At 38.5% G+C, this 23,175-nt stretch overlaps 1 protein-coding gene across 1 annotated transcript in view; it reads left to right on the forward strand.

The window, feature by feature from the left end:
- The window catches only part of cpxm2 (carboxypeptidase X (M14 family), member 2), a 32,067-nt gene extending 15,090 nt beyond the window's left edge, over positions 1-16,977 (forward strand). Inside the window, exons 5-14 of the mRNA XM_087784253.1 lie at positions 1,472-1,556; positions 3,515-3,665; positions 4,663-4,751; positions 9,199-9,322; positions 9,398-9,594; positions 10,479-10,658; positions 11,667-11,964; positions 12,339-12,478; positions 14,335-14,434; positions 16,365-16,977. Coding sequence (XP_087640379.1) covers positions 1,472-1,556; positions 3,515-3,665; positions 4,663-4,751; positions 9,199-9,322; positions 9,398-9,594; positions 10,479-10,658; positions 11,667-11,964; positions 12,339-12,478; positions 14,335-14,434; positions 16,365-16,621 — 1,621 coding nt within the window. The 3' untranslated portion in view covers positions 16,622-16,977. The remainder of the gene's footprint in view (positions 1-1,471; positions 1,557-3,514; positions 3,666-4,662; positions 4,752-9,198; positions 9,323-9,397; positions 9,595-10,478; positions 10,659-11,666; positions 11,965-12,338; positions 12,479-14,334; positions 14,435-16,364) is intronic.
- The last annotated feature ends 6,198 nt before the right edge of the window (positions 16,978-23,175 follow it).

Raw genomic sequence — 23,175 nt, forward strand, 5'->3', positions numbered from 1 at the left:
AAGTAAGTAAGTAAGTAAGTAATATTTATTTATATAGCGCTTTTCGAGACCAGGGTCACAAAGCGCTTTAACAATCAATAACCTCTCATTCACGGACATTTCAGAAGGGGGAGGACTTTATAAAGTAATAAGATCAAAACATGGTCATGATGAGAGACTTACTGCATCTTGGAGAGGAAGACTTCAACATTTGTATTTTGTATTGTATTTGTAGGTTAGTTTTTATAAAAAAGTAATTCATATAATTGTACTCTAGTAGAGCAGTTTGGTGGTCACATGACACTCACAAAAATCTCCAGACAGGTCGTCCTTAAAAATAGTTGCAGATCATTCTTAAAATAATAGACAAACAAAAAGTTCTACTTTGAGTCATAACTGGTCAAAATGAAACCAACACTAGATAAACTATAAAAAATATTATTAGGTCCTGTAATAATAATATAACATATTTTATCAGCCATGGCTCAAATCCTGCGTCATGGTTGTATGTTTTTGAAAAAGTGACATGACTTCCGCCGAAAAAAAGACACTGTTATTTTGAGCCGACCCCGCTGCGCTTCACCGTTTGACAAGTTTGGGCCCCTGTACTTCTTAATTGGAAGACGTGGCAGGCGATTGTGGAATCTGGAGTGTCGGAGAGCGTGTTCACGGTTTCCCCTCCAAGGTCAGCAGAATGTATGGGCGCTGCTGCCGACACGGCGCCGGAGACAGAATCTCTCCGCAATTAGCTCTGTCGGGCATGTAGCTGTCAGCGGAGCGAGGCTTCTTCTGAGCTTTAATTAGCAGAAGTGGGAATTCCTAACAGGACTGGACCAGCACTGATGACTTTATCAGGAACAGCCCGGCAACACGTAACACTCAAGCTGTGATGAGACAGATTTATCTCACTGAAAAACCACTTTAGGTTAATCCTCAACACATGTTTTTGCTAATCCACAAAGTGAGACTTCACAGACCGTTTTTTTTTATTTCTTTTTTTTTACAATAAATGCTTTGTCGACTTGTAATTCTTCATCTTTATCTGTGTCTGGTGATTGTTCCCAGCTGTTCGCTGACATCACACACTCGCCATCAATATTAGATCACGACGAATAAATGAGCAAATAAGATTCAAATGTCTGATATCGTTTTTTTTAAACATCTACCCATGATCCCACTGTCATGTGTAATCTGACTGAAGCCCGTTGAGAGACACTCACACTCGCAGCTTTACCTTTACTCGAATGAAAACCATCTGTATGACAAATTTGACTTTCTCTCACATTCCGCGACTGTAAGTCATAAAATACCCGAGTGACACTTTCCAATTAAATGTTGTGTGTTCCTCCTCTGCACTATTTCCAAAAGCACTCCCTCTCTCTCTCTGGGAATTGAGCATCTGTATCTCTCCTCCACGCTTCATTTCTGCGATTGATTTATTCCAGTCAGAACCTTTCTTCTCCAACACCTGATGTTCTCATCCCTCCTGCAGCAGCGACTGGGTGACGTCGTACAAGGTGATGGTGAGCAACGACAGCCACACCTGGGTCACGTTGACCAACGGCTCCAAGGAAATGGTGAGACGTTTCGTCACTATGGCCAATATGATGGATCTGTACCTTCAACCACGGGTCCACAGACCAGATCAGTGTCTGTATTACTTTCACAGACAGACTATAAGATGAAAACATCAAAAATAAAACCAAAGAACTGCACAAAATGAAAGTTGCGTGCATGACAAATACATCTCACGTTAATGCTGAATCATCAAGAGAGAAAAGAGGGTACCATGTACAGTTCATGTGTAACAGTTTATTATTTAACATCTGGTTAAACTCCTGAATGCGGAGTGGAATCAACAGGCAAAAACAGAGTTTACGCATCTGTTTGTTAAGATAACCGATACGACCAAATAAACAAGAGTCGGATGAAGAATTGTCCAGAATCGTCAGTGTCCATATCAAAGTCCAAGATGACTAAAAGTGCAACACAAACCGGGTGCAGAACAAACTAAGGAAGACTGGAAAACAAAGACAGCGATGGTCAAGCAAAAACACACAGGCTAATAAACATAACAAAAAGTAAGCACAGACACTGGGAGAACTAAGTCCAGAAAGTCGAACGAGAGGAGATAACAACCGTGAAGTACCATGTATCCTAGATTATAATCTGGCGCCTACTGCTGGGAAATGCGTGACTTTATACTCTCCAGCTTTATACTGAAGAGCTGCAGCTGTTGCAGCAACAGGCTCAGAGGTTTTTAAGAAACTCATACAAGTAGAAGCAAAACAGGAAGTGAGTCACAACAAAATCACAAGACATGACTCTAGTCTTTTTTATGTCCTTTTAATTCAAAACGATCATGTAAGTAGTAAGTAAGTAATTAATTTGTATTTATATAGCGCTTTTCCAGACCAGGGTCACAAAGGGCTTAACAATCAAAACAATACTCAGAACAACACAGGAGTTCCATTGTGTGTACCTAATTTTTACAGAGGGTTTTGTTAATGTGTTTAAAAAATATACCCTCATACGTATGCTGTCAAAAAACCTCAAGTAAACCCAAGTCTTACTAAGATTTAAATGTTTTCAGTTCTCTTGAAAACTAAGACTTGATTAACAGTATTTTAAAGCATATAAAAAGTAAACAAATGTCACCAACAGTCAGAGTAAAATAAAAAGGCGACTGTTCTATGTCTAGCTAGCTTTCGGCTTAAATTATTTCTAATTCAAGTCACTTTTTACAAAGACATCTGAAATCCGTCGAAATCATTCAGTATTATAAATTTAATCTTAACACTGACATGTTCAATCCCCTGTTTCTTTTCTCCAACAAATTCAATCCATGAAAAGCTGACAAGACACTCGGCATTATCATCATTGATTCGATCACGACAACAATCTTTCCACTCGGCTCCTCGCAGCCATTTTATGGCAAATGCCAAACTTTGCGATTTGTATTTGAAAATGTCGAAAGGTTCAGCGAGTCAGAGTTTTATCGAAGTCAAATACCATTTCACGGGTGCATCGATGGATGAATAGGCTGTGAAAGTGTTATATGTTGTATCGTCTGTCAATCTATACATTAACTTAAGAGGTTAGAGAATATTAAGATAATGTTGTCAAATTAAAGCTTTTTTAACTGCCAATCTTTCTCAACGTGTTACTTCCACTTATCAAAATGCATATTTAGATATATTTTGTTGGCAACAATGAAAGTATATAACAATATCCTTTTTTATTTTTCAGAAAGATACTTTTTAAAGTGTTGTATAGAACCACAAGAAAAGCTTACATGCTTAACTAAACTCTTGGCTGTTCACCAAAGTTGAGGTTAGGAAGCGAAGAAGAAAGTGCAGGCACGACAGATTGATGTGTGATGAAAGATGTAAGTAATTTATATTTATAGAGCGCTTTTCTAGACCAGGGTCACAAAGCGCTTAAACAATCAAAACAATAGCCAATAAAATATATAATATAATATTAAGGTTACATTAAGTAATATTAACTTGTGTTTCTGTGTTTGTCTCAGTAGATCTTCGCAGGGAACAGGGAGAAAGAGATCCCAGTCCGGAACATATTTACTTACCCCATCGTCGCCCGATACATCCGTGTGAACCCTCGCTCGTGGTTCCACAGTGGCAGTATCTGCATGAGGCTGGAGATCCTGGGCTGTCCATTGCCAGGTGACGGGTTTGTATGAACACACTCTTCCTATGATGTTGATAAATGGTCCTATAAGTACAAGTTTTAGTCAGTTGAAACAATTACTTGCAAATAACTTTTTGTTAAAAAAAAAACCTCTCCGTTCACTTTAAAGTTGACCACCGAAATTGTAACATATAAAATATTCCTGATCCCTGTGAATAAAAATAAAAAACATTATTATTATCATATAATATTGATCAATAACTATCATGAATATAAATATAAATTATTTGTGTGAAGATGTTTTATTATAATCGTTATTAATTATGTTTTAAATACTAAATTAAAGGGCAACTAATGTGGAAAAACCAACTCCCCTGACTCACTCTCATGTTTCAAATGTTAAAGTCTCTCATCAAGACCATGTTTTGAACTTATTACTTTATGAAGTTCGCCCCCGTCTGAAATCTCAGCAAACGAGAGGTTACGAGAGTGGAGTCATCACACTTAAATCAACGCATTATTTGCCCTTTAATTAATTAGATATTAATGTTTTAATAGTCATTTATCTTTTCTTTTATCTTAAGTTTTCTTGCTCTTTGTTTTAGTGGATTTTTGGATTGATGATTAAATTTTGGTGATTTTAATTAACAATCAAAATCACTAGACTTCCATGTGACTGGATTGGTAAATGACAAGTTTGACATTGATTTAGGATTGAAACATAAGATTGTTAGAGTAGAAACTACTTTCCAGGCTAATATCACAGTGTTAGAAGCTCATCATTTCTGGTTGTATTCCTTACTTTGGTTTTATTTATTTTTATTAAAAAAAAGGAATTTCTAATGCAACTCCCTGATTGTTGACCCAACTCCATATACTATCATTTATACTTACAAATATATGTTTTGACCCATTTCCATGAGTATATTTTTTAATCAATTCCATTAAGATCCAGCGCGTAATAGCACGAGCACTAGTCTCTCTTTAGTCGATTTGCTGTAACAAATGGTCCAATATCACTGCTCTTCACAGATCCTAATAACTACTACCACCGACGCAATGAAGTGATAACAACAGACGAGCTGGACTTCAGACACCACAGCTACAAAGAGATGAGGCAGGTGAGTCACAGGAATCATCTCTGAGCAATAAAAGCAAATCAAACATTGAGAGTAAATGTCACCTGGAACGGAGCAACACAGATCAGAGCAAAAATAAACCTTCCCCGGCTTTATTTATGTGGATACTTGTCAGAGACAGTAGACGGCCTGACCTGAGGAGGACGACTGTGTTTGTCACCTTGATTGCAGCAACTCCATCTGTAACAAACATCATCCACGGGAGTCCTGCTCTTCAGCCATCAGCAGCTGCTTCATCTCACAATGAGCTTAGTAGCATCGACTAACTGCTTCTCTATTCACTCCTCCTCTCACCTCTTTAATGAAAGTGTGTTCAGGAAATACATGTGGAGGGTATAGACCAATCTCTTTTGTAAACCCAGCATTTAAGATTCCGCCATGACATTTCCTCTCTGGTTGAGTTAAGTGACACCACGTCGATTATTGCAATCTGTTTCAAAGGTCAGCTGTGTGAGGTTTTCCGGAGACACCTTCGATAATTTTGCTTAAAAAAAACCCACATCACAACTGGATTGCAGGCAATAATTAAATGATTAAACTCAAAAATAAAACATGTGGCGCAACGATGTGAAACTGGGTCAGAAACAATATTTAAAATCTTACTTATTCACATCAATGGTCCCCAACCACCACTCCAGGGACCGCTCTGTGAAGAAATTATAACCGGGCTGGAACAGAAAAAAACTAATATTTTATATAAGTCTGTTCCATTGGTTATTTCTGTGTGGTATGACGTGTTTTATCATTTTTTAAAGGTGGTATTTTATAAAGGAGGTACAGCATGTTAGTCTTGACACGTCAAGACACACGTTTCAGTCAAGTTCACTCAAATTGAAACCTGTAAACTAGTGAAAATGAATCAAACACAAACTCTATATCATTTATTTTCGATCTTCTCATTTGAAGGTCGGTCTGAGAGTTTAATGCAGAAATAAAATGTAATAAAAAAGGACATTTCAATCAAACTCAATTTCAGTTTCTGAAGGTGTTGTATTGTTGCAGAAAGTAGTCTCGAGTTCACTTCATCCACTTTATTTAATGCAGATGGATCGACAGGTAGAACGTAGTATCTAGCATTAGTATGTAGCATCACAGTACGGCCTTCCTCTCTCTGGCTTATTCTACATCTAGCGTTCACTAGCGCCTCTAGTGTTCAGGCGGAAACATCACATATCCCCCTTAATAAGCAAACATTTTCTTTTCATGAAGAACTTTTAACAATTCAAATTCAAATGTTTTCTTTCGTACCCTTACTTGTAGTAAATATTTCTTACACAGTCCATAAAAACTTTTCTGTAGATAACCCAATCAGTCTCCTTCTCCTGAGGAGAAACAGGTGCAAGATAAGATGCGTTCCAACATCTTCCATCAGACAGCAGGTACTGTCTTCTTTTCTCTGTCACTTGGAGTGGTTTGGAAAACGTACTCTGACTTTTAGGAATAAAGCCAGGTTTCCTAACCCGAACATATGATCCACATTTGAAAAACACAGCTGTAGCTCCTCGCTTTTTGTCTGTGTAATTCTTGCTTTTCTTTTGCATTTCTCTCACTCGGAGAGCAAGCTGTCTTGGTTCGCATGGGTCGACCATGCAACAGTTCAGCTGGTGAGTTGTAGAATGGGGTGTTGCACGATAGACTAGAATAGAATTCTCTTGTGAAATCCTTCTGGCTTCATGGCTTTTCTCTCCAGTGAGGCCGTCTGTAAACTATCCTTCCAGCTGCGATTAAAACGTGCAATCTCTCCATTTGCTCTTGGATAGTAGAAGACTTCCTGTGCACAATGCCTCTATCACAGAGGAATGTTTCAAACTCCTGTATTAAGAATTGAGAGCCGTTGTCAGAAACCAGCTCCTTGGGATCACCTTCTCTGCTGAAAACTGCAGATAAAAACTGAATATCAGTACGTGGTACAAATATTAGCTCTGGCCACTTACTATGATAATCAATACGTGTGATTGCAGATGTACCATATCAAAGGGCCCGACTACATCAATGGCTACTTTTTCCCATGCTCCTTCTGGATATGTCACAGGCTGTAGTGGAGTAGTGTGGTTGACTGCAGACTTGTCATGTAACTGACATGTAATACATGCTTTTATGGCTGACTCAACTTGAGCATCCATGCTCGGCCACCAATGAGCTTCTATTAGTCTCTGTTTTGTTTTCACAATTCCCTGATGTGTGTCATGTGCCAGTGAGATCAGCTTTGGTTGAAGCCTGTCTGGTACCAAGAGTCTGTGTGTGCCACGCACCACTACATCATCTTGTAAAGAGAGTTCGTGCCTTATTCTGAAAAATGGCTGCAAGTTTGATACCAAGCTTTTTGCTGATTTCGGCCATCTTAAAGTTAGTAGTTCACAAAGTCCAGTCTGTACAGGACATGAACCACATGCAGCTTTAAAGTCCACATCAGAAATAGCAGTAAGTGTAGATGTGAGTGCGACCTCTGTGTCATCTTCCAAGCCGGGTTCTAAGCTTGGCAGAGGAAGTCGAGGCAAACAATCCGCAGTTACATTCTCTCTTCCTGGTTTGTACTGAATGTCGTAGTTGAATAATATCAGTCGTGATGATCATCTAGCTACATTGACCTTTTGAAGCAAGGAGTGTGGTGAGAGGGCTGTGGTCAGTACGTAAAGTATGTTCTCCATCTTTCTGTTGCCGACACACACCCCAAGGCCTCCTTTTCAACAGTGGAGTGTTTTCGCTCTGCCTGGGTCAGTGTATGTGATACAAAAGCAACAGTCTTTTCAGAACCATCTTGATGTATCTGAGTAAGAACTGCTCCCAGTCTATAGTCAGATGCGTCAGTAGTTACAACAGTAGGTAGTTCTGGGTTGTACGCAAAAGTGCTCTTAGGGGCTCCTCAACTGCAGCATAGTCAGGTATGCATTTTGAATACCAAGATGTGAGCCCAAGACAGGACCTCAAATTGAGTAGGACCATTGGTGGTGGTGCTTGAGAAACAGAAGTCACATCTGAAGCATCAGGCTGCAATCCTTTACCTGACAATGTGTGACCCAAGAAAGACAGATCTGGTTGTCTGGAGTTCTGAATGATTCATCTTGAGACCTGCATCTTGTACACGTCAAAGTACAGCTTTCAGTCTTTTATGAAATTCCTCAGCTGTTGCACCTGACACTTTAATGTCATCGAGGTAACACTGGACCCCCCGGCAAACCTTTGGTCAGGATTTTTGAAAACATTATTAACAGGGTGCAACATCTTGCCTTTAAAATGGAAACTAAATGTTTATTATTTTCACAGATCAAGAGAACAGAATTTCATAATATATACACTCATGTGAGGAATTATAGTGCCTTTTTTTATTAATCAAATAGTAAATCCTGTATGTGACTAACAGACAGAAAAGAAAACATGGAATATATAAAAGCACTGTTTTTGTCAGTACAATATTGATGTAAGAACTTGAATGTTTTCATCAAGAAAACATGGTAAATGATCTACTTTTTCTTCTTATGATTATATTTGCACAAACAAATGAACCTTTAGTTGAACCAGACATTAAAATCTACAAGAAAATAAACAAAAGGCCCAAAAATATATTTAAAACTATATTAGAAAGAAGGATTTACTTAAGCTATATGTGACCTTATCTGCTTGAACACACACACACACACACACACACACACACACACACACACACACACACACACACACACACACACACACACACACACACACACACACACACACACACACACATTGCATATTGTCTCCATTATTCGAGTCGTAACACAACTACTAGTCTAGCATCGTCCCTAACAAATGCACAGGTTTGTTTGCCTGATTGCAGAAAGAGCATCTTCAGTTCGAGCTGGGCTGGTGGATATTACTGGAATAAATATCATCCATGTATATTTAACAAGGGAGACGTCCGCTTTATTGGACTGAACCAGCAGTGCAGGAATTCCAGTCCGTCTGTGTGCAGGTGTGCCGGACGAACACAAGCAGATGTTCGGGGATTTTTAGTTGCAGAGTTGTTGATTCAAAGAGTGGCTGTGGTTATACTCCACTTAAAAGAAGCAACAAAATTGTTAATGAATAATAACTCACCGAAAATGTGTATTAAAAATGACAATGTTTCTATTTAAACTAAATTATAAAACATGTGTCTATAAAGTTATTTCACTCAATTATTCATCTTCATGGAGTTGTTTGTTGACAGATGTCTGAGTGTTATCCTTTTTTTTTTTTCTTTGGGCTTTATTTGAAGGTTTAATAGTCACACAGCTGCACAATTAAATGCTAACCAGCCATAACATTATGACCGTCTGCTAATAAGCCTGGATTCCTTGTTTACTGTCATTTGATCATCCATCCATCCATCCTCCAAACACCTGTCCATCCATCTGTCCATCCATCAGTCCGTCCATCCATCCTAACTGTCATCTGTTGTTTTTTTCCTCAGATGATGAAAGTGGTCAACGAAATGTGTCCGAACATCACGCGTATCTACAACATTGGAAAAAGCCATTCTGGAATCAAACTGTACGCCTTTGAGATTTCCGACAAACCAGGGGAGCACGAAGTCGGTGAGAAAACATCTCAAGTCATTTGTTTTTATCCAGTCCGAGTAATTGTCGCAGTGGCTTCCCACTTTTGACCAGGTGAGCCAGAGTTCCGCTACTCGGCCGGGTCCCATGGCAACGAGGTCCTGGGGCGAGAGTTGCTCCTCCTGCTGATGCAGTTCATGTGTCTGGAGTATCTTTCTGGCAACCAGCGGATTCGTCACCTAGTGGACGAGACCAGGATCCATCTACTGCCATCTGTCAACCCCGACGGTTACGAAAAAGCCTTTGAAGCGGTACGTCTGCCTGCCAGACATTGGTGACCTCATGGTGCTCGGCAGGTGCATCTTCTCCTGCTTACGTTAGGAACTGGACTCTAAAGTAGTAAATGCCACCCTTTGGCCTCAAATATGATACATCATTTAAGCTTGTGTTTGTTGGAGTAAAAAAATTCGGGGCTTGTGAAACTGGGATGGAGATATAACAGCAACTACCAACTCTGTGCTTCAGACATCAGACATGTAAATTCTGTGTTTTTCTTCTTTCTTACTTGTATACAAGTAAAATGTGCCTTTAAACCAGATTTCATTTCTTCATTGTTTAAGTAAGGACAGGACCATGAACAGGACAGATGGAAAAGTAGTTGTTAAAGGATGCTCAGCAGTAGGAACAAAGCCAAAGGTATAAAGGTCGTGATGTGGATAGAGGCTGAAAAGCGTGGGCCAGTCATGGTCAGCAACAAAATGGAGAGACACATGTGCGATCAAGGACTTCTTTACTTTTATATAACTTCTCGAGAGTTGATCCTTTATATTGTGAACCACTGTGGATGAATAAGGTATCGATGCTTGAAGGTGATCAACAACCTTTCTTCTTATAATGACGACAGAAGTGAAGTTTTTGCTAGTGTAAGTATATGTAGATTTATTGATGTATGTTACTTTTTTGTAGCATTCTATTTTTGGTGTTCCTCATCTCAGTGTTCTAATGTTCCTCATCTGGTTTCTTAGTCCGTTTATCATCTTTTATGTGCATTTCAAGGCCAATGAAATGACTGATCCAAACAAATTATTGGAAATGTACGAGAGATCATATTATATTTATAATTTGACCATTTTTTTTCGAGCTTCTTTTTCACAATACATTTTTTAAATATTTCACAAATCTTCTGTCTTGACAGGGCTCGGAGCTCAGTGGATGGTCGCTCGGCCGTTGGAGCAACAACGGCATCGACGTTCACCACAACTTCCCTGATCTGAACTCCATACTTTGGGAAGCCGAAGCAAAGACATGGATTCCACGTAAAATGTTGAACCACCATGTACCCATCCCGCAGTGGTACCTCTCCAACAACTCCTCGGTGAGCCCAGCTCAACATTGTTCCTTATCAAAATAAATGTTTTTGGCTTGGCATGAGTGTATTTGTTGCCCAATAGGGAACAATTGAATCCGTATCTTTCATAGTTTTTTTGCTTAAATTGTGGAGAGTTAAATTGACAAATCATTTAAGGATAAAGTTCAACCAAATTGTATTAACAATCTGCCTTAATTCAGTGTTTGAAAAAAGAAAACATCTGTGTCCTAGAGAATCATCAGTTCAGGATTAGATGGGTTAATCCACACGTGGTATTTTTGCATATTGACCTTTTGGTAATCTAGGCTGGCGTTGTGGAAATGCAATTCGCTTTAATTAAATCATAAAACGGCCCAGAACGTGGGGTTATACTGCATGGGGTCTTACCAATCATTTAGAATAGATGATATGAAATGCTTTTTTTCCCTGAAAGTTATTCACATGATAAACATAGCAATTACTATTTTATTGATAAACCCTTTTTTTTTAGGGAAGGTTATTAATGCAAATCATGCTCTAAGTAATCATGGACACGTTGTGTAGGTGGTGTACATAATGGACCTGTAGTGTCTGAACACAGTCTTCCTATAATAGGAATGATCTTCCTGACTCATCTATTGTGAAAGAATGTGACTGGCCACGTCATTGCACAAATCACCACCTCTTAGACTGAGCCGTGCTTTCCTTGTGAGCTGAGTATTTAAATACAAGCCGCTCTCAATCAGAAGCCCCTCATCGTGATAGTGTCAGGACAAGACTGTGGTGAGTCATATTGGGGCGTCAGAAATAGATTCACCAGGGAGGTCCTTCTGCGTGACAGGCGCGAGGACTGACGGTGAAGCTGAGAATGTTGATAATTACGCTATAAATACAGAAGTAATTATGTTCAGACCTGCGACGTATGGTCAAAGAGGTTTGTGGTAGGGGTTTGATAATCAGCTTGATGGAGTTAATTGAGCAATCACGACACATTGTCCATGTGGATAATGGTGGCTTCTGGTTTTGCCGCCGCAGGTTGCTGTGGAGACACGGGCTCTGATTGCATGGATGGAGAAGATACCTTTCGTGCTGGGCGGGAACATCCAAGGGGGGGAGCTGGTGGTGACCTTCCCTTACGACAAAACACGATCGCAAGGGGTCGCCAGGGAACAGACCCCGACGCCGGACGACCACGTCTTCCGCTGGCTGGCGTTCTCCTACGCCTCCACACACCGTCTCATGACGGACGCCAACAGGAGAGTTTGCCACACGGAAGACTTTGCCAAGGAGGACGGAACCATTAATGGAGCGTCTTGGCACACGGCAGCGGGAAGTCAGTGAACACTGATTATCTCATTCTAATAATGTCTCAGGAAATAACACAAGCTACTGAGTCAGATCAGAATAGTGCATTAGAAGACTCATTTCTTGAAGCTCTCGTCTGCTTTAAGTTTCTATAGATATTTTGATCAGTAAAACCTCAATCAGAGGCCAAAAGAAAAAAAAACTGTTAAAACATTTGATTGAATTTTGTCTGAAACTGACGATTTTACATCAGGAATCCAAAATAGATTGTTAATAAAAAGAGTTTAGGAAACAACAAACACATTCAAAATAAAGGTGCGAGAGCCTCCTTCATCAACACATATGTTTCCAAATACTGTATAACAAACGCTTGGCTCCAGACATGCTCCCTTCTCTTGGCAGGTATGAATGATTTCAGCTACTTGCACACCAACTGCTTTGAGCTGTCGATGTACGTGGGCTGTGACAAATTCCCTCATGAGAGCGAGCTGCCTGAGGAGTGGGAGAACAATCGCGAGTCTCTTCTTGTCTTCATGGAGCAGGTACTTCCCCCGCAAAACGCATTCAATAGAAAGCACAACGCAGACAACTGTTGTCTATGGTTGCCTGTCAAAGATTTATTTAGGTTTCAGTCTGCTGGGTCTCCTCGCTTTTAACCTTTTATTGGTTGACTAGATGTTAAACTGACTCATGACTACACACTAAATTAACCAAGAAAAATGCAAGAAATTTAAATCTAAGTTAATATGATTGTAACATGACCAGTTCCTGGACCGAACCCCAATGGTACCCTAATGCTTAGAAACTACTGGTGCCCTTATCTCAGCAAATATCTCTTGAACGTTTTTATACTAGAAATGTTGATCGTCCTCAACCAACCTCCACAAGACAGATGCCTTAAACGAAGTCGAAACGAAAACAAAATCAGCCGGGCACTATGTGATGGCGATTAAATGACACTTTGTACCAACATTAAACGTTAACATGAGCAAAAAGACGTATGTGTCTTTCACCCCAAAGGAATGTGTCGGGGCTACAAGTGACGACCACACTGTTGGGCTGAACCGTGTCCCATTCCATTGATTAAACATAAGAGCAATCAATACATTACAAGAGCTTTAGTTTGATAATTAGAACTTTTTTTTTCTTTTTTTGGTAATGTCTTTTTGTCATGTGAATGTTTATTTTGCATTGTCCGGTTAAAAGTGTGTTATTTTAGTCAAACACGGTTCACCAAATCCATTAATCAAAAAAATAAAATTAAAAACATGTTTGCATGACACATGACATCATTACGCAGTAAGTGTCCCAAAATCACAGGGCGGACCGATACGCCACGAAACTTGGAGGCAATAGTCTACTTACTGGCAACAAAAATGTCTGGACCACAGAACAACTTTTCGGATCGTAACGCTGTACTTCTTTTTTATAAAAGAGTGGGTTTGTTTCTTGTGTTGTAAGACACGTTCCAGACTTTTCATTGGAAGACAGTCAAATGACGTCACCCTCAACCCCAAGACTAGCCCCAATATTACCCCAAACCACGTGCTAGAAAAGCCTACTGTAACCACCTAACAAGTTGTTAATACAACACTCACACAGTCATGCTGATGCTTCAAAACAACATCAAATAATTCTTACGCAATGATTCTAACCTTATTTATCCAACATGGACTTATGTTTAACCCAACCTCATTCTACCCTTAACAAAAGAAAAATCGATGATAGTTATGAACGTTGATAGAAACCAGGCTAATATTGTCATCAACAGCAGCCTTTAAAAACAGCCTTAATGATGTCCGACTGCCACAAGGGGCAGGAAAGAGCAAGTCCCTAGAGGTGGTTCCCCCGGAGAGTCCGGGAACATTTTATGAAAATAATTCAGTTCCTTGCAAGAAGTGAATTCAATTATTATCATCTGATACGGCTTAAATAACATTTAAAACATTCACAAACACGTGAAATAATCACCAAACAATACATGTCTGAGGCTTTATTCTTTATTCTGTAAAATTGCATAAAAAAAGTGTTTTTATTTTGTAACTTGTTAACCAGCTAAATTATTTTCTTTTCATATAGTCCAACACATCTTTAACTACTATACCATGTATTTGTGGGTAACATCTTTTTCTGAACCTGAAAACTGTTTTCGGGGTTCGCTATCATCGTCGCTCCCCCCAACAAAGTGCTTCTGTACTTTGTGTTGTGTTTATCCATCGGAGGGTTGGAGCTACAGGAGGCAGAAGAAGCAGGTCGAAAAAATAAATGATGTGTTTGCGTTTTGCTTATCACATACGTTTTCATAACATGCTTTTCCTTTGATATCTTCAATAACGATTAACTACGACAGCCTTTATCCGGATATTCGACCAACGTGAAGAGTATCTCTTGTTCACAGGTGCATCGTGGGATCAAAGGCGTCGTGAAGGATCTGCAAGGCAACGGAATAGCAAACGCTACCATCTCCGTGGAGGGCATCAACCATGAAATCCGCACAGGTACCTTCACATGTCAAATTATCCAAAACGTTGTGGCACCACATAAAGTAGACACGGATATGAAGAGAGTTTTTTTTTTTTTTTTTTTTCCTCCTGAAATTAATTTGAGTTGGCAGAGCTCAGATTGAGGCTCACTCTTGAGATTAACTCTCACTGTGATGATCAGTCTTGCATTTAGTTGGTTCTCCAGCAGGAATGAACTTGAACAAACATGGTGTTTTATCGGAGCAGCTGAATTTAATACTCACCATTGAATATGTTTATATGTTTGTCATCAACTTCATTCCCTGAGGCCTTTTCAAAGGACACAAAAAGTGCTTCAAAGCCACAGAAAATAAGTCAAAAAGGCACATTAGCTGACACAAATGCTCTGAACGAATTCTTGCTGTTGACAGGTGTAATCAGAAGATTAACTGGGATACTTACTTTGGAACAGTCTGAGGACATTTTTCCTTGAATCATGCCTGAAGTGACGGTTTCAATCTACCAGTTTACCGAGGAGAAGGCATTTGGAAATCATCGTTCCGAAGATGCCAGATTCCGAACTCATTAGCATGTATTGATGGCGGCTTTTCAGGAAACAATCACAGTCCCTTCTGTTGTTGGAGGGAATGTGAGGCCATGACGTGATGCTGTTTGGATGCTAACAGACCATTTATCACAGCAGACATTTGTGTGAGTGTGAGGTCTGGCTGACAACAAAATAGGGTCTAGGGCGGCTATATTAAGAGCGAATCAGAAGAACATCAGCAATTAAGTATTGGACTATCTTTAAAGTAACTGTCTGGATATATTCCTTACTTCTTACCACTTCATCTTAGAGTTTTTTTTTTTTCTTGGAGCTCACTTTCCACAATGATGGTTTCAAATGCATTTACTTTTAACACAAAATACAAATTTTCAGCTGATTAATATCCATTTCTACCTTAGTAGCTTTCATTTAAACGTCAACTAATGTGTTGATTTAAGTGTGTCTTAAATAAATCTTGGACTCTATTGTATCATCAGTATGTGTCTGTTTGGACAGAACTCTCTTTTCATTTAAATATTTACATTAGAAAATGTGCTTAAGCCCCGCCCATGGAAACCACCTTGTTTCTTAGGATAGGTTAGGTTAGGTTAGGTTACGTTAGGTTAGGTTCTCTCATCATTCCCAAAAGTCTCCACCTCCAAGGGACTCGTTGTATAAACAAATCGGGCCGTGATTACTAGTGAAGGTCTGATGAAGCTTCATGAAGCAGTGTCATTATTTTGCAGTTGGTGTGCAAGTCCACAAGACAGCTGTCTCTGCACTATTTTCCTTTGTTTTGAAGAACTTCTATAATGAAACATCACATCATTTTTAAACTAATGGCGCCACGTACTGACCTCTAAAAAACATGACACTGCTTCATGAAGCTTCATCAGACCATCACTGGTGATTACAGCTGGCTGGAGGAGGAGTGAAGCCATTATTACGTCATAGTTGACTCTGCTCTCGTAACCTCTCGTTCGCCCAGATTTCAGACGGGGGAGAACTTTATAAAGTAATAAGTTCAAAAAATTGTCATGGTGAGGAACTGACTGCATCTTGGAGAGGAAGACATTATCATTTGAAACATGTGAGTGAGTCAGGAGAGTTGGCTTTTCACATTAGTTAACCTTTAAGAACTTTCCTTCTTGTATTTATTTTTTTCCTTCCTGAACTATAAGATCATGTTGGGATTTAAAAACAATACTTCAACTGTCAACTGTAGTTTACAATAATTGTACGGTTTAATATCAACATAAAACCATCATCAGAGAAAATATCATGATGTGTAGAGCATCTGGTGTGTTTTCTGTAGTCTTATATATTTAAATTCTTAAATGTGGAACAAATAAAAAAAAAATAAACCTTCACATCTTTATTCAAACCTAAAAGTGACGACCTCATGTCGTGTGTTTCCAGCTGTTGACGGGGATTACTGGCGTCTGCTGAACCCCGGGGAGTACCGAGTCACGGCGCGTGCACAGGGATACAGCCTCACCAGTAGGAAGTGCACGGTGGGCTACGAGATGGGAGCGAGCAGGTGTGACTTCTCCATGAGCCGCACCAATCTGGCCCGGATCAGAGAAATCATGGAGAGGTACAACCGGCAGCCGGTCAAACTGCCCAACAGGCCGCTCCAGGCCCGACGGCCCAGGGAGCGGCGCCTGGGAACATAATGACTGAAGGGAATCATGCAAAACAAACATAAGCTCTGATCACTCCGGGGTGACATCCAAGTGTTCGGATCTCTGGAACATTCCTCCAGAGCGGAATGTGGATTAATTTAAATGGAATGCTTTAGTTCCAGACGACATTAGGGCCAAGAATTCTAGTCTATTATCCTGAATATTCTGTCGACGACCACAGTCGATCTCAAATATACAGATGACGTGATATCAAACCTCTGATCTTAACGTGCAGCATTAAAGAAACGAAGATATATTTAGATGCATTTATTTTTGGAGTTTTGTCAGGTTTGTACATGATTGGTATATTCTGTAAACAAACATGAAATAAACAGATATGGAAAAATGTTGGGAAGTTTTTACTGAGCAGAAAATGAGGACCAGTTGTAGACAGTAGAGCGAAACCAACACTATGTTTATGTTTGTGTTTTGAGGGAACATTGTATTTCATTTGGTGTTTGATTTAAACGAGATGAACTTTCAAAATTTCTATCAAGCATCAAGAATATAAGGCAGAAAACAAACGTACAAACTCTGACACAAAAGGACAATTTCCTGAAACGAATTTACAAACGCTGAAAACAAAATTACTAACTCTGAAACAAAATGACTATTTCCTGAAACAAAATGTGCAAACTCTGAAACAAACGTACAAACTCTGAAAGAAAATGACTATTTCCTGAAACAAATGTACAAACGCTGAAAACAAATTGCAATTTCCTGAAACAAAATGACAAACTCTGAACCGAAATGACTATTTCCTGAAACACAATGACAAACTGAAACAAAACTACAAACTCTGAAAAAACACATTTTTAAAAATCTAAACAAATTTACAATTTTAAGAAATCGTGCATTTATTTTAGGAAATTGTAATTTTGTTTCAGGAAACTTTAATTTAGTTTCAGAGATGGTACATTTGTTTCAGGAAATTGTAATTTAGTATTGTTTTGCACTCCTGGGCCACCATAAGAATAAACTCAAATATAAACATTTTTCACAGAACTCTTCATTAGAGTTGCTTAAATAACTTTCTATTTTCTGATAAATTTGACTTGATTATACTTTTCTATACTTTGATTGAGCCGTCAGCTTTCATATGGACGGCAGGAGAGCCTGGAGAAGGCGCCAGGGTGGATCTCGATGGGATTAAGAAACAGGAGGGAACTCAGGAAGACACCGGCTCAAGCTGCTGACCCTGCCAGTTGGAGTTTCAGAGCCGACGGTTCTTCAGAAGTGTCTCCAGCCTTTTGAAGTAGGCAGAGTTGGTCTGGCTATCACAGGGCGAGTCGTGGTAAACCCTCTCTTAACCTCCCTCCCCTCCAGAGCCTCGGAGCGTCGCACACAGATTACATTTTCCACAGGCCCGGTGGAGATGAGGGAACTTAAAAGAGAGCAGAAGAACTACGTTGAAACATGTGGTCAGATCTTTTGCTGCAGAACAGTTGAATAAGAAATAGCTTCAACTCTTATCTTGAACCTCCACAAGTTCATCCCGTCCATCATTAGACTTCATCCAGAGCAGCAGAGTTTCATTGCAAATATCTGATCGGAACAAAAACATTCAACGGTAGTTCAACTTTCATTAGAAAACTCAGGTGTCGGAAAACAAAAGCCTGTTGCCAAGAGAAAGACGGATTCATTTATGGAACTAATTTAGTAAAGACAAGTTGGGAAAGTCTTATTTAAAAATGCATGCAAATGTGTTTTCTCCTGCAAAAATAAGTTATTATAATAAAAAGGATTTATCAAGAACTGGGGTTCCAACTTGTGACCACAAAAATCTTGCCCATAAGATGATATTCTGCGACCCTAATGAGAATGTTTAATCATAAAAAATAAATATAAATTGTTAAAACAACATCATGACATAATAATATTTGTTGATATCTTACAATTTTTCATACAGTAAAATGAAGTATTTTCTCTGGATTGACGCTCCTCACAACAGCCCCAGGATTTGCTGGCTCTGTTGGCTCCTAAGGGAATTTAATTACCAACCTTCAAACTGAACACGTCGCATATCTTTGATTGCAGTTTCCTGCATAAATCTGGTGATTGACACCCATGTGAGGTCTCTGACTTCCAGGAGACAACATGAAATTGACAACATCATTTAACATGGACTTTCACAGTCACAAGTATTATAGTAAGGATGGACAACTGGTTGATGTCTTTTTTCTCAATCTTGCTTTTCAAAAGGTTATTTTCAATCAGTTGTGCCACAAATAAAGGTGTATCCAACACTTTTTTTGAGATCTTTGAGACCAATCCATGGTTCACCCCCGCATACTTCCTGGTTGCCATGTAAGTAAATTCATACCTGTTTCTTTAGAAAAAAAAGGATCGTCATATTTTATCCTCGGGATGGTAACGCATAAATGTATGTATTATTTACATACAAATTCTCAAAATAGTTTATTTACTTAATGTTAAGTTATTGACCCACAATAGTAGTGATCAAATAAGCAGGATTTTAGAACCTAATGTTCAGGATCAAGTTGTTATACAAAACTAAGTTCATATAAATACTATCTTCAAATTTTTATCTCATATCTCAAATACACACTTAAATGTGGCTTTTGTTGCTATTAAATAAATTGTATAAAATCATTTTTTCAGTGTCAATCATTGAAGATGAACTGAGTGAAATAAGAACATTTACATCGTCCACCTTCAACAGAAACAACACTTTCCTGCCATTCCCTCCGCTTCGGTATCAAGCGTGTATTCGACAGCATCAGGTGTCCACTTCTCACCTGAGGACTGTTTCTCACCCACAAAGGTCTTTTGACACTCGGCGTGTCGCTGTGTCGGCCGCCTCAACCAAAACTCACTCCAGGGTGTGATTGAAGAAGGAACATTTCCACCGAAGCTGCTGCTTCATTACCACCTGATGGCAGGTGTGAACAAGAAAGTAGCTTCTCGGCTGGTAGCTTGAAGCGTCCGCAAGAAACAAACATTTGTAGATAATATACCGTAAGATACAGAGTGAGCGAGACACAGTGTTTCACTTAAGTCACAATTAAATGAACCAATTTTTACTGCCAAAACTAGAACAGAGACATATTCATATGGTTTATGTTGTTTCACTGCGGCTTCACGGCAGAAATGTTGGCTTTTCTGCAGCAGTATTTTGTATTTACTTCTCTTGGTCATAATTAAAAATGACTATAAGGTTTTTGTCCCCAACTTTTGTCCACTGAAAAATATTTAAATGAATATAAAATAATATATATATTTTAAGAGCTTTAATAAAGTACAAGTACAAGATACAATACAAGATATTTTGCTTCATTTTATTTACTTGATTTTATATGTTTGCACTGGCCAAGTACCCTAGTACTTACAAGTACAAGTATCTTACAGCACTCTCTAAATGCATTGCTTTACAGTAAACTGAAAGACATTTGTTCAGTGCTCAAATGTCGACAGGGTAATACTGTCTCAAATCAAACACTACTGCTACACACTCAGCAGAAATGACTCGACAACTTCTTCTTCTACTACTTTTTAACGCTGATAGCAACCGGAAGTTGAACCCATGACACTTGACAGCGCTTTTCTACAATCGAGACAAGTTACTTAGTTGTGTTCATTGTGTTATTATAGTTGTTGTGTTTGTTTTGTGATAAAAATGTACATTTTAGCACACTTCTCAATCTAGAAGCACTTGTGTACTCAAAATTATAAGTGTAAGTGCAGAAGTGCGTGCTTTGGGACACACGGAAGGTTTGGCTCTAGTCTGTTTCAAGAAGTAGAATTTTAGATGTTCCTGTGACTGATCCTGATGTTGTCAGCGTTTTCTGTTTAAGTAAGTTTTTTCTCTCTTTTTTTAGTTTGCCGGTCCATTCCAGCCGTGCCCCCGCCTACTGTGTTCTGGATTTTTAACTCTGTTTTTGTTGATTTTATTAGAGACAGTAACTTTTTGTATTATATATTCATATTATGTATTAATGTGTTAAACTATTTTTAATTAAAATAAATAATCAGTCTATGGTTAACAAATATGGCCAAAATGTCATATTTATCATTTGATTGGAAATGATAAAATACGAAAATATACAATTTATAGAAGAGAAATGAGCAGTTCAAAGGTCAACTTCAGGCTAACATTAACACATGGAAGGTGGTAGAAGTATTAAAGCACATCAATCTAAGGGTTGATACAGCAGCCAGTTTCCTGGGGCACAGAATTCAAGCACCAGGATTAGAGTGAGAAGTGCTGCCGAGAGCAGCCACAGAACGGAGCAATCAGGCTGATTGGAGAGAGTCGGGACTGGAGGAATTCCTGCAGAGGATTGAAGATCTTGACAGCTCCGCTGGCTGATGAAGGATTGCTACTATTTAAATACTTCCATGCTTGCTTTTTGAAAAAGCTTTTTGTCTTTTTTTCTGTGTAAGCACCATCATAATGAGGTTCTTAAATGGTTAAGTTCCTCCTCGAGAAATCAATCCAATTCAATCAGACAAGAGTCTAGATGTATGTTTACCAAACTTTCACTTCCTTCTTCTTCACAGTTTTAATCTTTCTTAATTATTTCTGTGGTTGACCTTCTTCATCAAACACTCAAATTCATTGTTATTCAACATCAAGGGGGGTCCCAAAGTGCACACTTCTGCACTTACACTTAATATTTTGAGTGTGTCCGGTGAGCAGTGTGCGAAAATGTAGTGCACAATGAGCACTCAATTGACTCACTCAAATGGCCAGAACATTTATGCTGTCTCTAAGTGCACTGTTTTAGAGTGCAGTGTAAGACAGTGCACTTACTTGCACAGTGCTCAAATGTTGACGGGGAAGTACTGTCTCAAATCAAAATACTGCTGCTATGCACTTACTGGTAATGACTACTTTTTTTATTTGTTTTATTACTCTTTATTTAACATTTTTGCAGTCATAATCATACTGACACAGACGGAAAGAACCAAAACGAACAAAAAAAAGACCAAATGTATCATTACAATCTTCTATTATTAATGGCATCCTCTCTTTCTTTATATGAAAAACACTTCTTCTACTTTTGTGCATATTGTCCAGTTCTCAACCTAAGAGAGAAGGTCATTTATTCCATTACACAGATTTTGTTGACAACATTACTGCATTGCTTAATGCTTGTACCAGTTTTTTGTTATAGATTTTTTTGCGGCAATGAACAATATTTTACATAGGTATATCATATATACATCTTCCCCACAAATTGTATTGTCTGTCAATAAACCCAAAATGAGTAATCTCACATCACCTGGAATTTTGTATCCTAATATCTTTTCCATAGTTAATCCAACATTCGTCCAGAAGTCCTTTTTGGATTAAAGTTTTTGAACACTCCCAGGAAATGTGAGCGTCTCCAGCACTCTTGCGCAGTTTTTGCTTGTTTGCCTTTAATTTGAGGAGTGATAAAAAAAAATAATTTTGAGTTTTCCATCCAAACTCTCTCCAGTTCCTTGAGCTTGAAGATGTATGTTTTCCACATGGATTCCCGTTCTTCCTTTGAAATATTTATGCCTGTTTGTTTTTCCCATTTCTTTTCGACATATAATGTATTGTTGTTTCCAAGATGCTGAAGGGCACGATAAAGTTTAGAAATTATTTTACTGACATTTTTTTTGAATGATTTGGAGAATATTTCAATAATTGTGTTTCCGTGTTTCGACAAATATGGTTTTATTCTCTTGTCGGGATAATCTTGAATTTCTAGATCTCTGATGTAGTCATTGTCTTCAAGTTGATGTTCTCTTTTGAGTTTTTAAGAGCTTTTAACAAACGTTTCCATCAGTAATTGTACAGATTGCTGTGATCCCTTTAGCTCAACATTCTTTAAATTGTAATTGTAATCAGATGCTCCAGGTTTCAATTTGGAGTCTAACGCCGGCCAAGCTAACTCTCTCACTTCCAATTTACAGTGCTTTACCATTTTCCTACACAGTATCATAGTTTGTTTCGTTTTTTAATGTCCAAGATTGTTTTCTTTTCGCAATCACCCAGTGCAGATGGTACATTAAATGAATCATCGTTTATTTCTATGTTCTTCCACTGATTGGTATTTAGGACAACAGAGACATACACAATATCTTAATTGGGCTCCTTGAAAATAGTATCTGAAATTGGTTATTGACGTTCCTCCATCTTCTTTATGTAATTGGAGTGTTTTGTATGGAACTCAAGGTTTTCCCCCATTCCAGATGAATCTTGGGATCCATTTATCCCATGTAGAAAATTGTTTTCAATCAATCATGTGCGGTATGTTTTGAAATACCGTAGATATAACAGCCTTGGGAGGATATTCATTTTAACTATTTTTATTTTTCTACCAAAGTCAACATTAAACACAGACCAGCAGTTTAAGTCTTTCTGAATATCTTCATTGATTTTTTTTTTTCATTTTTCATTTTTCAATTAATTCATCAATTTATTTCAGCTACCTCTGGTACTAGATGCAATTTGCAGTCCAAGCTATTTTAGTTTTGTAGATTTCCAGGTAATTTGATAATTTGATTTGATTTCGTGGTTTGGGAGTCATTTTAGGTCAAAATTTTAGTCT

Source organism: Callionymus lyra, chromosome 2, assembly GCF_982586985.1.
Source record: "Callionymus lyra chromosome 2, fCalLyr1.hap1.1, whole genome shotgun sequence".
NCBI classification, from domain to species: Eukaryota; Metazoa; Chordata; class Actinopteri; order Syngnathiformes; family Callionymidae; genus Callionymus; species Callionymus lyra.